The sequence below is a fragment of the Passer domesticus genome, chromosome 19 (assembly GCF_036417665.1).
Source record: "Passer domesticus isolate bPasDom1 chromosome 19, bPasDom1.hap1, whole genome shotgun sequence".
Lineage (NCBI taxonomy): Eukaryota > Metazoa > Chordata > Aves > Passeriformes > Passeridae > Passer > Passer domesticus.
The window spans coordinates 1,243,824-1,262,112 of NC_087492.1; the positions used below are offsets into that span (position 1 = coordinate 1,243,824).

At 46.7% G+C, this 18,289-nt stretch overlaps 1 protein-coding gene across 7 annotated transcripts in view; it reads left to right on the plus strand.

Moving 5' to 3' along the window:
* The first annotated feature begins 261 nt into the window (after window positions 1–261).
* Window positions 262–18,289, plus strand: part of SYNRG (synergin gamma) — a 37,535-nt gene continuing 19,507 nt past the window's right edge. For 2 of the 7 annotated variants that reach the window (XR_010349334.1, XM_064394688.1), the window contains exons 1-14: window positions 1,150–1,268; window positions 4,712–4,752; window positions 6,058–6,176; window positions 7,455–7,585; window positions 7,869–7,974; window positions 8,228–8,339; window positions 9,441–9,731; window positions 10,447–10,674; window positions 12,099–12,176; window positions 12,886–13,082; window positions 14,500–14,784; window positions 15,526–15,653; window positions 17,621–17,739; window positions 17,973–18,035. Coding sequence is in view for 6 of the 7 variants with exons in the window: in XM_064394688.1 (XP_064250758.1) it covers window positions 1,198–1,268; window positions 4,712–4,752; window positions 6,058–6,176; window positions 7,455–7,585; window positions 7,869–7,974; window positions 8,228–8,339; window positions 9,441–9,731; window positions 10,447–10,674; window positions 12,099–12,176; window positions 12,886–13,082; window positions 14,500–14,784; window positions 15,526–15,653; window positions 17,621–17,739; window positions 17,973–18,035 (1,969 nt within the window). In the remaining variant the exon portion in view is untranslated. Of the gene's footprint in view, window positions 333–1,149; window positions 1,269–4,711; window positions 4,753–6,057; window positions 6,177–7,454; window positions 7,586–7,868; window positions 7,975–8,227; window positions 8,340–9,440; window positions 9,732–10,446; window positions 10,675–12,098; window positions 12,177–12,885; window positions 13,083–14,499; window positions 14,785–15,525; window positions 15,654–17,620; window positions 17,740–17,972; window positions 18,036–18,289 lie in introns of those variants that run through there. The other 5 variants (XM_064394692.1, XM_064394693.1, XM_064394690.1 and 2 more) reach the window with 4 other exon arrangements.

The following is an 18,289-nucleotide window of genomic DNA, read 5'->3' on the forward strand; positions in this document are numbered from 1 at the left end:
GTGGGGCTGTGGAACCAAAGAATCGAGGGGTTGTGGGGCTGGGAAACCGAGGGGATGTGGGGCTGTGGAACCAAAGAATCGAGGGGTTGTGGGGCTGAGGAACTGAGGGGCTGAGGGAGTCTGGAACCAAAGAATCGAGGGGTTGTGGGGCTGAGGAACTGAGGGGCTGAGGGAGTGTGGAACCAAAGAATCGAGGGGTTGTGGGGCTGGGAAACCAAGGGGATGTGGGACTGTGGAACCAAAGAATCGAGGGGTTGTGGGGCTGAGGGAGTCTGGAACCAAAGAATAGAAGGGTTGTAGGGCTGGGAAACTGCGAACCGGCCGGGCTTTGGGTCAGTGGAGTGGAGGGATCGATGGGCTGTGGAACGGAGGAATGGAGTTGGGCTGTGGGGCTGTGGAACTGAGGGGCTGAGGGAGTGTGGAACCAAAGAATCGAGGGGTTGTGGGGCTGGGAAACTGAGAACCCACGGGGCTTTGGGTCGGTGGAGCAGAGGGATTGAGGGGCTGTGGAATGGAGGAATGGAGCTGGGCTGTGGGGCTGTGGAACCGAGGGGATGTGGGGCTGTGGAACAGAAGAATGGAACTGGGCTGTGGGACCGTGGAACCAAGGGGCTGTGGGGCTGTGGAACCGAGGGGATGTGGGGCTGTGGAACCGAGGGGATGTGGGGCTGTGGAACAGAAGAATGAAACTGGGCTGTGGGACGGTGGAACCGAGGGGCTGTGGAACCGAGGGGCTCTGTGGGTGTGGAAGCGGGGAGCTGCGGGATCGTGGGGCTGTGGAACCGAGGGGATGTGGAACAGAGGGGATGTGGGGCTGTGGAACCGAGGAGCTGTAATGCTGCGGCTCTGTGGGGCTGTGAAACAGAGGAACCGAGGGGCCGTGGCTCTGTGGGGCCGTGACTCTGAGGGGCCGTGGCTCTGAGGGGCCGTGGCTCTGTGGGGCCGTGGAACGGAGGAACCGAGGGGCCGTGGCTCTGTGGGGCCGTGACTCTGAGGGGCCGTGGCTCTGAGGGGCCGTGGAACGGAGGAACCGAGGGGCCGTGGCTCTGTGGGGCCGTGACTCTGAGGGGCCGTGGAACGGAGGAGCCCAGGGGCTGTAGAACGGGGGAGCGGCGGGGCCGGGGCGGTGCCTGCCCGGGCCGGCCCCGGAAGCCGCCGCCGCCGCTCCGCTGACAGACGGTGGGGCCGAGCGCGAAGATGGCGCTGCGGCCCGGGCCCGGCGCGGGGGGCGCCGGCGGGGCGGGCGGCGGAGCGGCCGGGGCCGCCAGGTCGGTGGTGACCGAGGGCAGCGGGCCAGGGGCTGCGGAGAGGGAGCGGACAAAGGGAGGGCGGTGATGGGCAGTGAAGGGGACGCGGGGAGGGGCTGAGATGGGGGGCCATGAGAGGGCTGGGGTGGCGGCTCGCAGTGCAGGGATGTGAGGGCAGGGGGGTCAGGGCCCAGGTGGGCTGGGCGGGGTTCCTGACTGGGGTTGGGGGTCCCAGGTGGGGTGTGTAGGCTCTCAGGTGTGGTAGAGCCTGGGTGGGATGTGGGGGTCGCAGGTGTGGTGGGGGGGTCTCGGGTGAGGTTGGTGGGGTCCTGGGTGGGGGTCCCAGGTGGGGTTCGTGGGTTGTCAGGTGAGCTTTGTGGGGTCTTGGGTCGGTAGGATGTGTGGGTCTGAGGTGTAGTACTGTGATCCTGGATGGAACATCAAGGGCCCAGGCAGGATGTGGTGGGGTCCTGGGTGGGGTGCGGAGTGCCAGGTGTGCTGTTGGGAATGCAGCCACGGTAGCTCTGCGCTTTGCTGAGATTTATTCACATTTTGGGGGCCCAGCTGATCTCCCCAGTGTGTCCAGGCTTGGGCAGTTGTCCCCCACTCGCCATCGGGCTCTGCAGCTGCGATCTCAGATCTTGGGTGGGAAGGATTTGGGGGTTCTGCCAGCCCCGCTCGGTGCCGCCGGTGTCAGCAGCAGTAAATGCTCCTGTCACTGTCTGTCTGGGGCCTCCTGGGACCAGCATCCCTGGGGACTTCCCTCTTCCCCTCCTTCTCACAAAGGGCACCTTGGCCACAGGGAGGACTGAGGAATCCTGTCAGGAGAAAAAAACAGTGTTAGAAGGGATGTTGTTGTGTTTCTGGAAAGGTTGGAAAACTGGATTTCACCGCCTTTGAAGAGTCTAGTAATGTTTTTTTTCAATGTAGGCTCTCGTCTGCTATTTATCTGTTGTCCTACTTCCAGGGAGGCTGAGGAAATTTTGCATTTGACAATTAAGCTCATTGAGTTGTCTTGGGTATCCGAAGCCCACGGTTTTGTCAGTGTCATTGGGAGTGTTGTCACTGTTGTCAGTTTCAGAAATAAAGGTTCTCAAAAATAAAAGGATTTACAAATCACCATTGCCCATTGATAGTATTTTGGTTTCTTTGAGGACAAAGTCTGGAGGTAGAGGAAAAGTTCTGTTCTGTGTCTGTGTGGGTTCTTTGCTTGATTTCACTTCAATTTTTGTGCATTTCTGCCATTCAGAAATACTCTAACAGTCTGTTGCATCGATGGAGTTGTACTGTTTGGGAATTAAGGGGTTTAAAATCCACTTGTAGACAGGAAAACGTTCTGTGTGGTTTGGAGCTGTTACAGTGAAGTCTCCATTCAGAAAAGGAGTTGCTGCTCCCCACGCTCCTGCGTTTGGCTGAAGCTGTTGCTTGGTTGGTTTGGGGCTTCTTGGTGTTTTTTTTAAGCTCCATATTTAAAATACTCCTTTAGTAGGAACGTGCAGATCTCTAGTACTGCTTTAGGAGGTCTGTTGCAGGGTGATCACTTGTTCCCTTCCCTTTATTATTGTATTTGTGCAGCGTTCACAGAACCGTCCCTGCGCTGGCTCCCTCAGCCACGAGACCCAGCTGCTTTCACTGATTGCTCTGGGCAATTTTGCATCTCCAAAAAAGCAGTTCAGTGATAAATTCCCATTGGTGGAAGGGTTTGTGGCTGGTGCTGGCAGTTGCACTCTGAATCCTGGAGTGAATCCGTGGTGGATCTGAGCAGCGCGTACGGGGCTGTGCTGCCACAGCTTGCTTTGCTGCTTTGGACCAGCTCCTCTTCCAGTGCCCTCTAATCAGCTGAGGGGTTTTTTGTTGATTGTTTCTTTTAATTTTTTTTTCAGCACAGACTTATAAATAAACCAGGAGCTCTGTAGAAAGGGATAAATATTTAATGGTTTGGCCTTTACTTGCTCCCAACAAGCAGTGGTACCTCCCGACGCTTGTTCAGTTTACACTGCTGGTTTGGAGAATTCTTGTTCATCAGGTTCCCCAACAAGAAGGGAAGCATGAAGCTTAGAGCACTCCTACAGGATTAGGAGATCTTCAGAAATCACATTTGATATTTCATCATTCTGTTTGTTTTCATGTTGATACTGCATGCCAAGGAGTGGATTAAAAGGACTGAACTGAGTTAAAGAGACCTTGGCTGTGGTGAGAACCAAGCCCTGCACATGACTGGGGCTGAGCTGTGTGAGTCTGCAGAGCTCTTCAGAGGGAGAACCCCAGATGGTGGGGTGGAGGATGGCAGGACTGGCCCGTTGGGAAGCACAGGTGTGTGATAGTTGTGGAAGGAGAAATCAGCACCCAGCGCTCGGGGCTGCAGAAGAAGCTTCAGGATGATGAAGATCCTGAGTAGAGGATGAAGTGAAGAGCAAATGGGTTGTCTTGGTGACCGTGTGACCCGCTGCCTGTGCAGTGAGGAGGTGCAATTTGCTCCTGGAGAAATGCATAATTTAAATTCCTTATTTTATCTTAGTGCTCATATTACACAGCTCTTTTATATTTATAAACCAGGTTGGCTTTCAGGACTTCCTGCAGCCATTTCTGATGGCATTTTCTCTGGTACTCTTCATCAGTTTCTTTTACATCCACCCGTGGAATTGAACATTGAATATCTATAAGTGTGTTTCTCTTCCACAGCACTTTGATGTAATAACTGCCTGGGACACTGAGTGGGGTTCTTCTTTGGGAAATTGCTGCTGATGTAGGTTTCTGCAAGTTGCTTGCAAATGAGAATTTTAAACTAGGTCCTTTTTTGCTGTTTGGCAGCTGTTTGAGAGCGAGGGCTAGCAATTTCCATTAGGATTTTAGTTGAAATTTTAATGGCTCTTCCTCTGGGTGCACTTGACCCTGGATAGGTGAATTAATGCTTTCTCCAAGGTGCTATTTTTGTTGTAATTAGATAGCTGAGAAAATAGAAACTCCATTATTTTGTGATACTTAATGTGTCTAAAGGGGGCAAAAAGCGATGGGGTTTTGTGGATAGTTTCTTTTTCTTCAGAAAAGCTGTTCCTAAGCAGCTGAGAAGCGTTCTCTGGTGGTCCTGCTGAGTCAGACACTTCCAAGAGATGTTTACTCACTCCGTGCTTAGCCCACACAACAAACTGACCTGTTCCCAAGCTGTGTGGGTGCTGCAAGTCTCCTGTGGGTGATGTGGATGAGTCAAAGCCGTGTCAGGGCTGCTGGGAGGATCAGATCTGTGTTTCCTGGCCCTGCAGCCCGTGACGGCGCTGCGGGATCCCGCTGAGGGATAACGTTTTCCCTTGGATGGGTTTGGGTTCTGTGGGACCTGCAGGAGCAGCTGCAGGTGCTGACCAGAAGGTGGGAGGCTCCTGGTGGTGGTGCTGATGTGGAAATCGAGGTGGATTTTCCGTTTGCACTGAAGTGACAGAATTTCACATCCTCTTGTTTTCCTCCTGCAGCTTCATGTTTCCCGTCGCAGGCGGTTTGGGCCCCCCTCAAGGTATGTATCAGCTTCACATTTTGAGCACTAATTTCTTGACTTTGTTTAGACAAATTATACCTAAACCAGGTCTGCAGTGATGTTCAGAGGTGTGATCATTAATTGAACTCCATGGCTGGTTTTTCCCTTGAATCCAGCTCTCTCACTCCTCTGTTGGGAAAACCTCCCGTGTGTTGTTGAAGCAGCGTCACCAGAATGTGGATTAAAGGTCCAGGAAAACTACATCTCCCTTTTTAACCTGAACTGGCCTTTTGGGTTCTGGTGTTATTTTGAGTGTGGTATTTCACCTCGCTCTGCTTCATCTCCCAGCTGTGTATACCCATACTGTGTGGGTGTTGCAAGAGCTGGTAAATATTTACAAAGCACATCAAGACCCCAGGACAAGAGTCACAACCTGTGTGGAAAGTATTAATACAATGGGAGAGCCCCAGCCTTAAATTGCCTTTGTTCTCATTCCTGATGCAGTGCTGTTTGTTTAATTAGGGGAAAATATGCAGACAATTTATGGGGAAAATGGCGAGTTTTTTATTAAAATCCCAGGGACTGATTCATGGATTATTCCTGCCTGTGTCATGGCCTCCTGGAGTGTTTTTGCATAATTATCTCATGGTGTGCTGGGAACAAGTGCATGTTAGTGTTTGTCTCCCAAGACAGCAAAATGTGAGACAGGAAGATACTGAAACATAACACACTTGCTTCATTCAGTGAATTAATACATTCCAGCTTGACTTGTCCAGTTTTGTGGATGTTTAGCTTTTACTGACAAGTATTGTTACCATGCTAACATGTGTAGTGGGCTAATTAACCTAAAGTGTTCTAATTAACCTACAGACAAGTTATCCAGCCAGGTCAGAGTGTGAAGTTGCTTGTGAAAGGTTGACTTTATTTCCCAAGATTTATTTTCAGAAACTGCCATTCAGGAGAAATGGGAATTACCAGCACCAGTCACCCTGGTTAATTAAATCTTTTTAATTGGAAATGACCCTTCCAAAAATCATATGGGAAGAAACCCACAGAGAATCTTTAGGATGGTGGGATAATTCATCAGCTTAGTTACTGAAAAGCCCTGTAATATTTTTCCCTGTAGGGTGACCAGTGTCTAAACTAAGGAGATTCTGTGGCTGCCTGCAGTGTAGGAAATATTGTTATTTTTATTTTTAAACAGTCCAGTACAACTCAGAATTTTTTACTTTCCTTTGCTGGTTTAGTAAACAAAAAAAAAAGAACAATTAAATGGGGGAGGAAGGAGGAAAAAAAGCTTTTAACATTAACTGGGCACTTGGCTTGTTTCATGTTTCATTGCAGGGATGATTCCTATGCAACAGCAAGGGTTTCCAATGGTTCCTGTCATGCAGACCAACATGCCAGGGATGATGGGAATGAATTATGGCTCTCAGATGCCTCCTGGACCCATGGCCATGCAGGTGTGTGGCAGTGAGGTGTGGGCTGAAACTGCAGAACCCCAGACATTAAAGGTTGGGGGCATTAAAGGGACATTAAAGGGACATTAAAGGGACATTAAAGCTCATCCAGTGCCACCCCCTGCCGTGGGCAGGGACACCTTGCACCATCCCAGCCCCAAGCTCCATCCAACCCGGCCTTGGACACTGCCAGGGATGGGGAGTCCACAGCCTCTCTGGGCACCCTGTGCCAGGGCCTCACCACCCTCACAGGGCAGAATTTCTCTCTAATGTCCAATCTGAGCCTGCCCTCCTTCAGGTTAAGGCCGTTCCCTCTGTCCTATCACCATCATTTTTTTTTTCCTTAAAGTAACTTTGTCTTCAGTGCTGCTGTTGCTGATTGAGGAATAAGAATGAAAAATGAGCAGATAATATTATGTTTCCTCTTTTCTGTTTTATTCTATTTACATTAATTCTACGTTCTGTACATTTGAATTCTACATTCTACATTTACATTCTATTAATACATATGTGCTTATGTACAAATTTGCACTTTGCTGAAATTCAATGCTTTTGCATGACTTTCTAACCAAATAGCTGTGTCACAAATGGAATTTATTGTTTTGCCATGTCCTTACACTCCCTTCCCTCCCCCAGCTGCAATTTATTATGTTATTTTGGCAAAATTTATAGTAGGAAGATGTTTTTATGAGAGGTGGTCTAAAAATAATAAACAACTTTTGTTTTCTTCCTACGTGTTCTGAGACCAAATGCAAAATGAATGGTAAGAAAAGTAAATTGTTTTCTGTCTCCTTCTATATTAGGCAGCTTTGCTGCTCTAAATGTCCCAGAATATATTTCTCAGCAAATGCTTCTGATACAGTTTATTCAGACAAGGTTCCTCTTGCCTGTTGTCATATATTGTTGGTTCCCTGGATATGTCTGGGAAATGCCTAGACCACATTTTCCAGCATCTGTGGTTGGTAGGAGGGAATATCAAAATATTATGAAATCCTTTAGAATAGGAACCAGAAATCCCAAGAAAACCTGTACTGAGTGGTGTAGGATGGCTGCAGCCTTCCTGCTCTTGGGGCAGGTAGGATTTGAAGAGCTGCTTTTTGGCAATTTCCCCAAATGCTGCGAGTTTGAGTGCTTGTGGAGAGGAAGAGTGCCATCTACTGAGGGCACTGCTCCTCCAGCACTCCCTAACACCGGCCCAGCTTCCCTGGCACTGCCGGGATAAAAAATCCCCTGGAGCTGAAAGCAATCCCCTGGAGCTGTGTGCTGTGTTTGTGCTTGTAGGGTGGCATGGCCCTGGGCCCCATGCCAGCTGCTGGAATGCCCTACATGGGACAGGCCTCCTTCCTGGGAATGCGCCCGGCCGCCCCGCAGTACAGCCCCGACATGCAGAAGCAGTTTGCAGAGGAGCAGCAGTAAGTGGCACTTCCCTGACTCCTGGGGAGCCCTTCTGTCAGGGGGAGATGGGGTTTCTCTGGAGCACCATTGTTTGGGGCTGTAGAATATTGCTGGATGTTCCATTGCCTCTGAGTTTGTGGTGCTTGTCCTGGTTTGAGAAGCAGCAGGAGTGTGTGCACCAAACCATCTGAATTTGAGACAGTAGAAATGGAGAAATCAAGCAAACTTTTCACAAACCTGATGTGAAAAGTCTCATAAAAATTATTTCTATATATATATTTTTTAATAATTTTCCTTCAGGAAGAGGTTTGAGCACCAGCAGAAGTTCTTAGAGGAAGAAAGAAAACGGCGGCAGTTTGAAGAGCAGAAACAAAAGCTGAGACTCCTGAGCAGTGTGAAACCCAAGGTATGGCCTGATAGTTTCTTTCTTCAGTTTTTTTTTAAAATAGCTTTTAATGGGTTGGTCTCTTTCAACAAGGAAATCAGTGGGAATTGCATGAGATGCCAGATTATGGCTTGAAGAATCTCTGGAAGGGTCAGTCTTTTACACAGTCTGCCAGCAGCAGGCATTGCTAATTCTGGTACTGGAGAAGTGTGGGTATTGGAAGAAAATGGAGCTGTTCTGTCCATATTTCAAAACTTTTTCTGTGCTGTTTCAGACAGGTGAAAAAAGCAGAGATGATGCTTTGGAAGCCATTAAAGGAAACTTAGATGGCTTTTCTAGAGATGCCAAAATGCACCCAACACCAGCAACGCATCCAAAAAAGCCAGGTTTGTAATTTTCCTCATTTTCCAATGGAAAATAAAACTCCAACATTTGAAGTCCTCAGCAGAGAGACTAATTCCAACAAGTATTTTATTTGGTGGTACAAAATGAGTGGATTAACAGTTTTGTAAAATCAAATGTCATTCTGGCAACTGTTTGCTAGGGTATGAGGGTGAAGTATTAGATATGAGTCTTTATTAAAAGACTTGAAATCTTTAACAGAAGCCTCATGTGCTGTGCTGAATGTGAAACATCAAGAAAATTGATAAAGCCTTTGTTCTTTGCTAGTCAAAGCATTAATTAATGTTTTGCAGAGTGCTTTTGAAGATGAGAAGTGGCATTTAAGTGCTAAGAATGATCAAAACCATGTATAAAGACTTGAGTGGAGTGTCACAGCTGGCTGATGTGTTGTTGGGCATGGTCAAACCAAGCCTCTGTTCTCAGTAATTACACTGGCAACAATTGCCACTTAAGACTTCTTGTGGTCTGTAGTGTAGTTTTTTAGTGTCTAGCCTGAAACAAAGCTTATCTAGGCCAGCTTTTTCCTATATAAAATTTGTGTCTCTGCTGTGGATTCACTCCTTGGTAAGTTTGCAGTTACAGGTGGTCTCTGACAACTTCCCTCTGTCTGGAGATTTGCCTGTCCTTCACCAGTTCCATTAAAATGGGTAACACTGGAAGGGATCAAGCAGAAAATTGTCTACATGAGCAGACATTTCTTTTGTACCTTATGATGCATTGCTGAGTTTCTGTGGATAAAACATTCCTTTGAGGGGGAATGTCCCCCTGACAGACCCCATTATGTCCAGTTTGAAATATTACCTCTTGATTTGTTTTGACCCTGCCTGCTTAAAGCGGACAGAATACTTTCACAGCCACTTTTAAGAACCAGGTTTCAGTGTTCACATCCTAAAAACCTGGGAGAGAAGATCTGTGGTTGGAAGGGGCTGCTCAGTTTTACCTTGTGCCAGTGACACCTTTCATGTGTCACCACACAGACTCCACCCTGCTCCTCCTTGCCCATTTGCTGTGTATTCCCAATGTTTGCCTCATTTCCCCCATTCCTGTTCCTCATCACTTTGCTTGTGTGTTCATTCCATTTGCAGATCATCCCACACCATCCCATTGTGCTGTATCTGTTTCCCATTCTGCTTTTCTCGATGATGAAGAATTTAGTGACTTTATGCAAGGGCCTGTTGAAACCCCCAAACTGGTGCCTCAATCTACCTCTCAGCCTTTCCATCCTGCCACTGAGGCTGGGCAGCTGCTTTCAGAGAGGGCTGTGCTCCAACCTGTCCCTCCAGCCCAGGCTCCAGTGTTATCCACCCTGCATGGTACAACTGGGCAGGTTCCTTATTTTCCTACCTCTGCATCTCCATCCAATACCCATAAAACAGGTAACTCTAAAGTATCTTCTTTTACGTGTCACCCTCTGAGCTACACAGAGTCTTTACTTAATTTGTTGGGTTTTTTTTTCAGCTTGGCTGGAAAAAATAACTTAGGTAATTAAGCAGAAACCTGCTGATCCATGGGAAAAGATTATTTAAGTGCCCTTCTTCCTTCCCTTAGAACTGCCTGTAAAAGCAAGTCGTGTATGGATCCAAATACTGCTAAATATGCACATGCCTGTTCTTAGGTGAATTCAATCTTGTGTTTAAGAATCATCCTAAATCTGTAGGGTAGCAAAAGACACAGTTGAGATGCTGGTATATGAAATAATTATTGTGTTGCTGTGGAGCACTTGTGTGCTTCCTCCCTTGGAGGCTGAAGGGATGTTGGTGAGATGAACATGAATTTTGGAGATGTAAGTAGATACTGGGCACTTCTGCTCCTGATGCCTGGATGATTACGCAACAATAATCCTGACACAGGAAATAGTTTCGTGTCTTCCTCTTACTTGTTTTTTGCTTGTTGAGTTTGTTGTGTTTGTGGTAAGCAGAGGGCAGAACCAGGCTCTGACAGTGTCCAGAGAGGGTGGTGCTGCTGGTCTGAGCTGGGGCTGGTCATCTCCAACTCATCAGTGGTACCAAAACTACTTCTGTGAAAAGTGTGGAAGTGCAGTCTGGGCAGTTCATAACCAAGTATAAATAATTCCTCCTGCTGTTTATTCAGGCTCTTCCTTGGAGGAGAAAGCCTTAGCTAATGGCTCAGATGAATCTGAACAAGAGCAAACCAAAGTTAAAACGTCTGAAGTTGGGCACAAAGCCTCGGCTGCGAGCCAAGCCCATCCCAGTCTCACCAGCAGTGACTGGGATGGTGTAGGTGGACATGAAAGTGGTCCCACTGCTGCTGCAGAGGTGCACAAGGCTTCAGAACAAAACAGAGCAGTTGAAGAGTGTGGTGAGCAATCAAAACGTTTGACAGAATTTCAGTCTAATGAGATGCTGCTTGGTGCTAACGCTCTCTTCACTAATTCCAAGGCCAACCCTGCATAATTTTGCTCTGAACGCCTGCTTGAATAATATGTCAGTGCCTCCTGCTCCTTGCTCAAAGTGTAACTGCCATGATTTTGCTCTGAACTTTCTCCATGTGAGTTTGTTGTTGTAATCACCTTTAACATGTTTGTTTAATCAGGTTTGCTGTTTTAAAATAGTCTATCCTGTCTTGGGGAAAAAGAAGTTGTGCTGTCTGAAGATAATTAAAAAAAACTGTTTAGGGAAACTTACCACTAAAGATGGTCAATGTCATGGTGGGTTTTAATCTTTTAACCTTAAGGGGATAAAATCTTGCCAGGTTAAAACTCTTAGCTAGTTAATACTTGTTTCTCAAATATTTGCTACTCATACACATTATGTGTAAAACTACCTGTACTTTAGGAGTGAATATTCAAAAGATGGTTAGAGGAAAACTTAAAACAAGGCTTTGTTCCAGTTTGGATTTTGTTAAAAAAAAAATGTTGACTGAGTATGGAAGGGGGGTTAAAACTGAAGAATAATGAGATCTGAGGAAGTGGCAAATTTATTTTACTTGGTTGGTGAAATGGAAGGAATTACTTATATTGGAATGTGCTTGGAGTTGTGGGATAATTAGAAATTAGACTGCAGTCAAGAGAGAATCCATGTGGAAGATGAGGAGATGCAAGGGTACTGGGAAAGACAATGAAATCTGAAATTATGCTGATTTTGGTCAGAGCTCCATCCAAGATGAGCATAAAATCTGCTGAGGGAGACTGAGGGGAAGAGTCCACATAGTGGAGAAGGAAATAACCAATTTTCAGGGAGTGGAGTGTGACAGATCATGTTTCTGTAGGAGTGTGGTGTCCTGGAGCTGCAGACTGGCAGCAGTGGATACAGGTTTGTGGGTGTGGGATACCATCTTGCTGAGGTTCAGTCTGTGCATTTCCCAGGGGAGGATGTTCTGGGGGAACACTGTGGGCTTTGTGGTAGATATGGATTTTTTTATTCCACAAATAGCCCTGCTAGCAGGGAGCTGATGAGAAGCTGAATTTGGTGTGACACAGAACTGCTGTGAAACTTGAAGAGAGTGAGACTTCAGGTTCTGTACATCTGGATGTTAACAGGGAGGCATGTGAGGAGCTCCTTATTTCATCACATATATAACTATAATCTATTACTGCCACATCATTCTAGTTATTATTTCATATTCCTGCAGTATCTGTTTTTCCTCTGAGCACAGTGATTCCTATCTGAAATCTTTGCCTGAATTGCTGAATGATGCTGACCAGCTGTGGTGTATCCTCTGAAGATCATTGTGCTCTGTATCCTAATACAACTGTTTTTTCTTACTGCATGGAATTCCTTTAGGAGTTGGAGTGTTCCCTCCCCAGGACCCCATCCAGCAAATTATGCCTGCCTGGATTTACAACGACAGCTTGGTCCCAGGTAAAGCAGCCAGTGGGCATTTGGCCAGGTGGGCAGTGCAAGGTGTGGATGTACCTGTGCTTGCATGGCCACTTATTGATCAAAGCCTTATTCCCTCATCAAAAGATCCCTGGATCTTTGATATGTTACATATTTATGGTGTCTTATCTGCATTTGAAGAAGCGGGGGTTTTATTTGAGCATGTTAACAAATTCTAGATTAAACATTTATGGCAGCAGCTTATCCCAGCAGAGGATGCATTGCTGATAATGCTGCTTTCATGGGTATTCTGGTTTTTGGCATGTCTTGTAATTAGGCAGGCTCATTTCTGAAGGCTATTTGTCTTCTATGTGTAAATAACACAGTGAATAGGAAATGAATTGCTGTAGTAAATATTGATTACACTGAGGTTTAAGTACATAAGGCTTTTAGAACTATCTTTTTATATGGGTTATCCTGCAATTTCATTAAAGAAATGTGGTTTGAAATGCAGCACTAAGTCTATTTTATATAAAATATTTCTCTGCTTGAGTTAAACTTGTCTGTAAAGACCATCCAATAACACATTTAGATGAAACATGGTGATACAATACAGTGCCAGAATGCCCTTGCCTTACCTTACACTGAGTGCTCCTGATATCATATCATGTTGAGCTTGAGACAACATAAAAAAGCAATAATATTTGAAAAGAGCAGTTGTCACTGTCTAACACTGCCTCCCTCACAACAGAGCTGTACAAGAAAATCTTAGAAACCACCCTGACTCCTGCTGGAATTGACACAGCCAAGCTCTACCCCATCCTGATGTCCTCAGGACTGCCCAGGGAGACCCTGGGGCAGATCTGGGCCCTGGCCAACCGCACCACGCCCGGGAAGCTGACCAAGGAGGAGCTGTACTCCGTGCTGGCCATGATAGCAGTGACCCAGGTATGCCAGGAGAGCTCTGCACCATGATAGCATGACCCAGGTGTGCCAGGAGAGCTGTGCTCCATGATAGCAGTGCCCCAGGTGTGCCAGGAGAGCTGTGCTCCATGATGGCAGTGCCCCAGGTGTGCCAGGAGAGCTGTGCTCCATGATAGCATGACCCAGGTATGCCAGGAGAGCTCTGCTCCATGATAGCAGTGCCCCAGGTGTGCCAGGAGAGCTGTGCTCCATGATGGCAGTGCCCCAGGTGTGCCAGGAGAGCTGTGCTCCATGATAGCATGACCCAGGTATGCCAGGAGAGCTCTGCTCCATGATAGCAGTGCCCCAGGTGTGCCAGGAGAGCTGTGCTCCATGATAGCAGTGCCCCAGGTATGCCAGGAGAGCTGTGCTCCATGATAGCAGTGCCCCAGGTGTGCCAGGAGAGCTGTGCTCCATGATAGCAGTGCCCCAGGTGTGCCAGGAGAGCTGTGCTCCATGATGGCAGTGCCCCAGGTGTGCCAGGAGAGCTGTGCTCCATGATAGCAGTGCCCCAGGTATGCCAGGAGAGCTGTGCTCCATGATAGCAGTGCCCCAGGTGTGCCAGGAGAGCTGTGCTCCATGATAGCAGTGCCCCAGGTGTGCCAGGAGAGCTGTGCTCCATGATAGCAGTGCCCCAGGTATGCCAGGAGAGCTGTGCTCCATGATAGCAGTGCCCCAGGTGTGCCAGGAGAGCTGTGCTCCATGATAGCAGTGCCCCAGGTGTGCCAGGAGAGCTCTGCTCCATGACAGCACTGACCCAGGTGTGCTCTCACCTGGCAGCCCCTGGGCTGTGTGCCTGGGACTGCAAACTCTCCTAAAACACTGCTTCTGTTGGAGCCCAGAGGAGAAAGTGCCCTTGGAACTTCAGTGGGGTTATAATCCTATCAGTTTCATTGCTTACATTTCAATTATTCTTTTCTTTAGTGTCAGCTGAAGTTCTTAGATATAGGTACAAAACTCATGTATGTATATTTTAATATCCAATATAACAAGTGACAGCACAAGAATACTGTGCCAGGGGAGTTTCAGCTGGAACACGAGGAAGAATTTATTCATGGAAAGGGTTTTTGTGATTAAGCACTGGAAGGGGCTGCCCAGGGAAGTGGTGAGTCCCCATCCCTGGAGGTGTCCAAGGAAGGACAGTGCTCTGAGCTGGGTGAGAGGTGGGTCAAAGGCTCAATGACTTTGGAGGCCTTTTCCTACCTCAGTAATTCTGTGTTGGATATAATTCACTCACATGGACCTTGATGGCATGTTTGCATGTCAGAGGTGTCCTGGGAGCTTGACCAGTACCCTGCTCGGTGTTGGCTTCAGCACACGGAGCAGCAGAGTGGAGCTGGGAGCACGCTCCACCCTTTGTCCAGCCCTGCACGTGTACCTGACTGTGCTCTTGTCTCTGCAGAGAGGGATCCCTGCCGTGAGCCCTGACGTGCTGAACCAGTTTCCAGCCGCGCCCGTCCCCACCCTGTCCGGGTTCCCGGTGCCGCTGCCCGGCGGGGTGAGCCAGCCCCCGCTGCTGCCCGCGGCTCCCCCGGCCTCCGTGGGGCTGGGCATCGGGCCCTCCGCGATGGGCATGAGCCTCCCGGGCGCTGCCCCGGCCCCGGCCCCGGCCGCGGCCCCGGCTGCAGCGGGAGGAGCCGCAGCACAGCCTGCCGGAGCCTTCCTGCCCTCCTACCCGCCCGGCCAGGTGAGCTCCCCCCTGCCTGGAGCCCCTTCCCTGGAAGGGAGATAGCCTGGCACTTCCAGGCTCGCGTGGTGAGAACAGGTTTTAAGTAAATGGCAAAAAAACCCCAGCGCTGAAATCCGGCATGTGACGTCTGTAAATGTGAAGTGCCTCTAAGGGCGTTCTTTTATTTTTGCAGTTCTTTCTGGTGGTGTTAGAAGAGGTACAAAAGTGTTCTGTATTGCAAAGAGGATTTTAGTTGTAGTTAGGATTTTGTAACGCACATAAAATGGAATTTCAGGTTAAACTGCACAGCAGACTAATAGCTGGTAAAATAGGAGTTTTCAGGAGCAGCTGAGAACACTGAAAACCTTCCATTTGCAAAGGTAAATCAGGTTGGGGAATGAATTTGCTGTTTGCAGACATGCTTCATCCTTCAGAAAATATTTTTGTGGCGCTATTAATTTTAAATTATTCATTGATTTTAATTATTAATATTTGTCTTGTATTAAAAGATGACATGGCTATGATCAATAAGACATTTATTGTGAAATAATGAACTCTTGTTCATTCTTGCTCCTGTAATCCTGTGTGTGTTTGAACAGGGTGAGGTGCAGACAAAGTGGAAGTGCTGATGATGCTGGTGTTGAAAGGTTCTTTTCCTTCTTTTTTTCCCTCTTAATCACACTGCTGAAGCTGCTTTCTTGCTGTATGACAGTTTGAAGAGCCAGCAGCATAGCAATTCATGTGTTGTTTGTATCTCAGGTAGTAAAACCAGAAGATGATGACTTCCAGGAGTTTCAGGATGCCTCCAAGTCTGGCTCCCTGGATGACTCCTTCACTGACTTCCAGGGGGAGGCAGCCAAAGCAGCCAGCTCACAGCCCCGGAGCAGGTACCAGGTCCTTGGTGTTTCTGTCATTGCTCTGGCCAGTGCCTGAACTTTTGATACCTGACTCTAAATCTCAACTGAAACATCATTCAGACTCCAGCAATCCTGGCTTTTCCTTTGGGAGACAAGATGTAATTCGTGAGCAGGCAGGTTTTGTATAACAAAATAAATAAACATGTTTCCTCCCTTTGATAGTTTACAATCGACCTTTCAAGGTCTACAAAGACTACAGAATTTCAGCCTTCTTTCCTCTTTATGCACCTCCCAGGTGTCTGATTGTAGACAGACACATTTTCTGGGTAGGAACTGGCTGTTCTTAGTGGCAAACAGAGCTCTGAATTCCATGTGAGCTCTGATTACCAGGTGCTTCCTCAGCAGTGACATCAAAGGGAGGTGCTCAACCCAATTGTTCTCCTGTGCTATGGCAAATGGATTCTGTGTAAGAAATAGAATTTTCCTGATGCACAGAAGTCCAGAATGTTTTGGTTTTGAAGGGACATTAAAGATAACCAGTTCCACCTCCACCATGGGCCAGAGACACCTTCCATTAGACCACATTGCTCCAAACCCTGTCCAGCCTGGCCTTGGGCACTCCCAGGGATGTCAGCCAGTGCCACGTGGGTCTGAAGATGCTGATTTAAGTGTATCTTGTGCTAGATGTCATTTTGCAGCTGAAGCTAATCTGTTACTGAAAGTTTTGACAGAAAACTGTTTGTTAATTGCACAATGGAAAGTAGAGGATCATAAAGAAATATTTCAGAAAATGGTGTTTCTTTTTCACTGCAGCAGTTCTCTTTATTCAGTTGTGAAAGCGTTCAGTTTTGAACAAAATGTTACAATGAGCTATAATCTAATTGCTTATGGAGCTTTATTTAAAAAAAAGCCATCTGTGGAGTACAGCTGATTAACCATTCCATTTGCCAAGATTGCATATCTAATAGCCTGCTTTGCAGGGATGGGAAATTTAATTATATTACCATAAGCTCTATTTTTTTTGTCGTTGCACTGTCTGCCTGCAAGCACCACAGACCAGCATCAGCACATGTGTGCAAGTGCTTCGTTTGTGTGTTGCTTGTAGGCTGCTGATAAGGAGATTTAAATGGCTCTGGAAAGATTCTTGCTCCAGGCTGAAGAATGCAATAGAAATTCATTCAGGTTTTCAATGTGAATGACACAAACTGGAGGTAGAATGCATCATTCATATGTAAAGGATGTTGTTGTGTGGAGCTGCCAAGCTCTGATAACGGGGCTTGTGTGGAGGGCAAGCAAAGCTCTCTCCTAAATCTTCCAGCCTTTGCTAACAAGGTGTTAGGTTGTTGTGGCAGTTTTACTGGATAAAATACAGTGTGTTTATGCAAAAAGACTTGCTTGTGTAACTGTGCACTAATCCTTATTTTGCTGACTAGATACCTGCCTAAGCTGGCTGATTGGCACTGACAGAAATTCAGAGTTATTATTTTCCTTCCCTTGAACAGTGATCCCACTTTATTATCTTAATTTTACAATATGTAATGAGATATAATCAGAATTAGATAAGCTGAAAGTATGGAGCTGTTAAAATCTCATGCAGTTTTAGCTCTTTACTGTACCTAGTTCTATCAGGGGGAATTTTCATAGGGATAAATTAAACAATAGTCATTCCTGGGGTGTGTCTGTGTGCTTGTTCTCTCCTGGGCTACAGATCCCTTGGTATAAAGTTCTGGAGTGTTTTGTTCATGGTTTTGATAGAAATTAAAATCAAGAACGGTGCAAATTGAACCAAAGAAATATGATTAGGTGAGATAAAGAGGGAATTTACCCAGCTGAGGTCACTTACATAGGGGCTGGATTAAACACTCATTAAGGCATAAGCTTAGGTTTAGGAACCAAATTGTGTAGGCATAATAAGAGACTCTGTTAAATAAAACCTGGAAATGCAGATTTCCTATGGATAAATTAAGGAACTTTGCTTTTATCTCTTTTGTTTTTAGTGTTCCTTCTTTACTAATGCCACTCCCAGGTACTAAGCCACTTTCACCAGCTGACAAATATGCTGTGTTTAAAGGAATGGCAGCTGAGAAGCCTTCTGAGAGTGCAGCTGCTTTTGGAGGTAAAAGGACAAATACACAACCACTATGAGCAATTTATTGTACAGTTTCATATTTCTTCTTTTTGGCATTGATAAGATATTCATATTTAAAAATCAGAGCAATTAATAGAACGTTTGCTGTATGAATTCATAATTTTGCTGTATGAATTCATAATTTTGCTGTCTGAATTCACAATTTTGCTGTCTGAATTCATAATTTCTCTGTGTAAATGTATCTCTTTTCTCCTCTTTAGATGGAGGGGACAAGTACAGCGCTTTCCGGGAATTAGAGCAACCAGCAGAAAGCAAATACTTGGGTAAGCATTGGGGCTTTCTTGGATTTTCATTATCATTTGTAGCATTTCTCTTTGAGCTGCAGAATTTCCATCTCTGCAATTCTAAAATAATGGTGCTGCTGCTTCTCTAAAAATCTTGGTAGGAAGTATCTTGTAAAAACAGGGCGATATCCTGTTGGAACAATGTGCTGGTGGTATTTCTGGAAGGTTGGCATCTCTTCTGGGTGCTCCTGAGTTTTATTTTAAAGTAATGATGTGGTTGGAATTTGTTTTAA